The following is a 5,000-nucleotide window of genomic DNA, read 5'->3' as shown; positions in this document are numbered from 1 at the left end:
CCTCTTCCCTCTCTCCTCTCCCCTCTCTCCTCTTCCCTCTCTCCTCTCTCCTCTCTCCTCTTCCCTCTCTCTCTATCTCTCTCTCTCTCTATCTCTATCTCTCTCTCTCTCTCTCTCTCTCTCTCTCTCTCTCTCTCTCTCTCTCCCTCTCTCCCTCTCCCTCTCTCTCCCTCTCTCCCCCCCTTCTCTCTCTCTCTCTCTCTTCCCCCCCTCTCTCTCCCCCCCTCTCCTCTCTCCTCTCTCCTCTCACCTCCCTCTATCTCTCCTCCTTTCTCCCACTCCCTCTCCTTCTCTACACATAGTGGGGTTAATACTTACAAGGAATTTATCATTTGAATCATTAAGCCTCAACATGAAAATGGATAACTTAAACTCCGAAGTAACAATTTATTCCATCTTTATTTTTTTAGAATGCGGACATTAACAGTGACAGCCATGATCACCGATACTCGCCCCTACATTTTGCTGCTCTCTCTGGAAGCACAGCAACTGTACAGCACTTATTAACAGCCGGAGCCAAGACCTACTATACCAATACACTTGGTAGAACAGCAGCACAAATGGCAGCTTTTGTGGGCAATCATGCAGTTGTGGCACTCATAAATAATTATGTGCCATTGGAGGCTGTCATCTATTACACAAAACCGACAGGGCTTGAAAAGGAAGCGAAGTTGCCAAACGAAGTTGCCAATCCCCTTTACGATTTAATCATGCAGGTATGTTAGGTGGATATTACTTTCTTTTGTGTATATCATGTGTGACTATTTATGTATGTTAAATTCTCCAATGATGAAAATTATTTGACAAGATTTTTCCTATCTTAAAAATTCCATATGATCATAATATTAATCAAGATAATGATAATAGAAATAGTAATGATGATAATTAAAATAAAATCTTTCAGGTGAATCTTCATCCTGTCAGGGTTGCCATGCATCTTGAAAAGTCGGAAGTGATTCGCAAGCATATCAGCAGTGTGTATAAAGTTTTGGACTTGATGTGTGAGAAAGAGAGTAAGCGACAAGAAGGAGTTAATGAGGTAAAAAAAAGAGAGATTTTATGTTTTTATTATTTTCATTGTATATGTGCAGTATGTTAGGCATTGTAGTAGATAATTGTATTAGAGTTTGTTTGTGGTATTTGGTGTCAAAACTCTATTTGAAATCCTTTAAATCATCAGATTAACTAGAAAACTTTATGTAATGTATTTGATATCAAAGTTCATCATCAAAGAAAACTTTTATTTTCTTTAAATGACAAGATTGAAGAGTGGACAGTGTATTATGGGTATTTACCAAAGAGAAACCTTTAGTTGTAAACTTTGCAAATTCATGTCATAACTATAATCTGATTACTTTCTTGCAGGTCATATGCATCAAGTTCCACTACCTAGGCTATATATTAAAGACCCTAGAAAAAGAAATAAAAAAATTTGAAAGCTCAAAGGAAAAGAACGCCGGTGAGAAGGACTGCCCAATATTTGAGAGCATAATCAAGAAGTGGTTACGAGGCAGAGAGTATGATGGTATTGAGGAACACCTAGAGTATTACATAAGGGATGCCATCAAGTCTTTCCCATATGTGGAAATGCCTCTCTTCATCCAGCTGGTGAGGAACATGACAGGGAAGCTAGGAGACTCGTGGGCCCTAGGGGTGCTGAGTGGATGCATCAATGGGCAGCGGGCATTCCAGGATGACAAGGCCTGCTCAACATGTGGGGAAGAGAAGAAGGACGCAAAGAAGTGCTCTAAGTGCAAGATGGTACAATACTGTGATCGGGTCTGCCAGAAACTCCACTGGACTAACCACAAGAAATTCTGCAGCAGGCTCTTGGAGGATTATGAGAGGCAGCAGAAGTTGTTGGAGGAGGAAAAGAAGAAGGAAGAGGAAGAGAAGAAGAAAATAAGTCAAGAGTCAAGTGTAGTAGACAGTAAGAAAGAGATAACAACTTCAGAGCCTGATAACAAAGATTTAGCCAACAAGACAGAAAATTTAGAAATATCCTAAATTAAAGTAAATAGATGTGTATTAACCGTAAACCAGTTTAACACCATTTTATTAAAATTCATGTTATGATTAGAGGAATACTACCTCACCCTTAGTTCATTGAACATTGCCAAAGATACAAAATGAATATTATGTGTTGGTGATGAAAACACTTTCTGATAAATGCAGCATTCCAAAAACATTAGAAAGAAAATCCAAGTATGAAGAATTGTATGTATGATATTCTTAAGACTTTGTGAATTAAAAGAAAAAAAAAATAGTGGAAAGAATTGACCATTGCAGTATTTTGACAGGCTTTTCAGTAGTAATGCATAATTTTTTGATTATTCATTAAAGTGGTTCTACTATATGAAAGTAATTGTTTGCTGTATGATATTGCAGTATCCGTCATTCTATTTTCGTTTATCAAAAAAATTGCTTAAAGAAAAATTATTTTCCCCCAAAGTTCAATTTGATGCGATTATTTAGAGAATGGTTAATTGCATTTGGACGCATCTTTACCCCTATTTTATGATTTATGTAGCTTACATGTTCTAGTGTTTGTATGCATCATGTTATAGGTTTTGAGTAGGCAAAACTTCGAGGTCAGAGAGAATCTTTTGGCAAAATATGAAAGTTTAAAAATTGTCTTTGCTACATAAAGAATACCATACATGCTTACCATAATATTTATGTATTTTATGACTGTATGAAGGTATTTCAATATGTTGCCATAAAGTTACCCAATAAAATTTACCTACATATATCATGAGTTTTCATTTCCATGTGCAACTGTAAATGATACACTATAATTATTTATTTGTATATTTCACAACTAGAGAAAGAAATACTCTATACTTTCGAAATTAAAGAGTACTTTTGTAATATTTTTTATCTACAGTTTAAAGGGATAAACTGTCCTTAATTCCTTGTTGCTCACTATTAATAAAGGATAACTTTGGCATACTAACCCAAACTTTGAAGGCTTATTTCAAATACCTGAAGATTACCAGAAACCTTTGTGTAACCCCTTCTGATTAGTTACATGTGTTGTCTATTATTTCATCATATGATCATTATCATGATAATAATAATGATAAGAATTGTTGTTAATATTAACATTATGATAGTAATTATAAAGAATTGTTGTTAATATTATTATGATAGTAATTATAATTATAATCATTTTCGAAATAATGATGATAAATATTATAATTACTATTATCATTGTTATAAATATTGCAATACTGATAATGATAATCATTATAATTACTGGCATTAATATTAATATCCTTATTTATATTATCATTCTCATTATCTTTTTAGTTGCATTCATCTCCATAATTATTATCACTCACTATCATTGTCATTCTTACAATTATCATTCATTACCTTCATCGTTATCAATTTCATCATCATTACCATTACTATCATCATTTTTTTATTATCATCATCATCAGTATCAGTGCACAGGACAATCGTGAAAAGAATCTGTCTGGCCGTGAGTTCCCGTGTCCTTATTCGGACGTCGGTCATTCTTATCAGCGACAAACATAAGCGATCACTTTCACCAAAATATTATGTCAGATAACCCATAGAACATCCTCTCCTACACCACCATCAACCCCATCCCCCCAAAAAAGAAATTAGAAATGCAATAGATGGATACATCCCAAATCCTAATAAGAGCCAAAGCCCAGGAAAAGAACCATCGGCTCGGCTCGCCAATGTTTACTTCTGGAGGGAAGGAGGCGCGGATTTTCCCCTTTCAAAAAATGTCCCTCTTTTTCGCCTTTAGGACTTGATTCCCGACCTTATTCTTGCCAGAGGGAAGGAGAATGGGGGTTTGGCCATTGGTAGGAGGTAAATGAGGAAGAGTCAAATAGTGATAAAGCTAGAATTAAGCAATAAAGGAAATTGACAGAGTATTTTTTCAGTCTTCGGGGGCAACAATCAAAGGTTCTCAGCCCTTTGTTCGTTAATTCTTTATTTCTCTGATTTCGGAGGCGAATTTATGTAAGAGACCTGTGTTTTGTGTGAGTTTCGGGTGTTGTCTGGCCTTGAAGAAGAATGTGGAACTTCTCCCGGGAATGTATGGCAGTTCTCTGACATGGAGGAATGAGGTAAGAGGTGATCGTAAACGTATTAAGTTAGCCGTTGACAATATGTGTAGTTCTTTCGATAAAATGTACTCAGTTAGGTTTTGAGGTTGTTGGTTTATTGTTGTTTGTGCAAATCACCACTTGCAATGGTGACAGTACATGGACCTTAGTAATTTACCAATTATAAGACTTCATCTAAGACATTTAAATCACAAATTGCAATTAAAGAAAATATGTGAAGTAAAAATCAACCAGTCATTATTTGCAGTAAATATTCTGAATAACGCCGCGTTACTAAATATCACAAGAATGGTATCGATGGATTCCTCTTAACCTGTTGACGATGGAGGATAGATTTGCTTACACAGGCTCCAGTATGAGTGTTTTTTTCTCTTCAAGGCAGCTTCTGCAACATAATTTGATTTTCCCCACTCCCTTTTAGTCACTCATTGTAGTGCTAGAGACATTTTTTTTTTTTTTTTTTTTTGTGTTTTACTGTTTTTAGAAATATATATCTGTCATATCACAGGCTCCATCAATTCTGCAGTTGACTAAAATTGTAGTTCAGGGTCCATATCAACTCATTTTTTTTCTTTATTCTCAATGTGATAGAAGTATTACTGTTTTAGGGGGGGACAAAAAGCAACTAAATTTTTTCTTATTTGTGTGCTGTCACGAACGAACACGAAACTTATAACCATCCAAAATGAAGAGGTAGGGAAGAGGAAGGAAACTTGTGCTTTTGACAGTGAGTGCCACAATAAAAGGCATCCCTACTGGCACAGGGGCACATAGTAGGCATTTGGCATGATGTGAGTCACCTTCCTCCTCTTGTTCTGCCTGCACATCTTTCATCTGCGGTACTTTAGAGCAAGAGGTTGGCAACTTGCTATGTGCCATCCCTCTATAGAG

General features: G+C 36.0%; 2 protein-coding genes across 4 annotated transcripts in view; both read left to right on the top strand.

Moving 5' to 3' along the window:
• LOC122262484 (ankyrin repeat and MYND domain-containing protein 2) overlaps positions 1 to 2,750 on the top strand; it is a 3,555-nt gene extending 805 nt beyond the window's left edge. The window contains exons 2-4 of the mRNA XM_043030481.2: positions 411 to 716; positions 905 to 1,039; positions 1,366 to 2,750. Coding sequence (XP_042886415.1) covers positions 411 to 716; positions 905 to 1,039; positions 1,366 to 2,007 — 1,083 coding nt within the window. The 3' untranslated portion in view covers positions 2,008 to 2,750. The remainder of the gene's footprint in view (positions 1 to 410; positions 717 to 904; positions 1,040 to 1,365) is intronic.
• Positions 2,751 to 3,707: 957 nt separating this feature from the next.
• LOC122262485 (uncharacterized) overlaps positions 3,708 to 5,000 on the top strand; it is a 26,476-nt gene continuing 25,183 nt past the window's right edge. For 2 of the 3 annotated variants that reach the window (XM_043030482.2, XM_043030483.2), the window contains exon 1: positions 3,708 to 4,109. The gene's annotated coding sequence lies outside the window, so the exon portion shown is untranslated. The remainder of the gene's footprint in view (positions 4,110 to 5,000) is intronic. The other variant, XM_043030484.2, reaches the window with a different exon arrangement.

Source organism: Penaeus japonicus, unplaced genomic scaffold (genome assembly GCF_977035675.1).
Source record: "Penaeus japonicus unplaced genomic scaffold, GWHDUDI00000001_assembly GWHDUDI00000016, whole genome shotgun sequence".
Taxonomy (NCBI): domain Eukaryota; kingdom Metazoa; phylum Arthropoda; class Malacostraca; order Decapoda; family Penaeidae; genus Penaeus; species Penaeus japonicus.
Note: the sequence above shows the minus strand (reverse complement) of the source record. Positions and strands in the feature narration are given on the sequence as shown.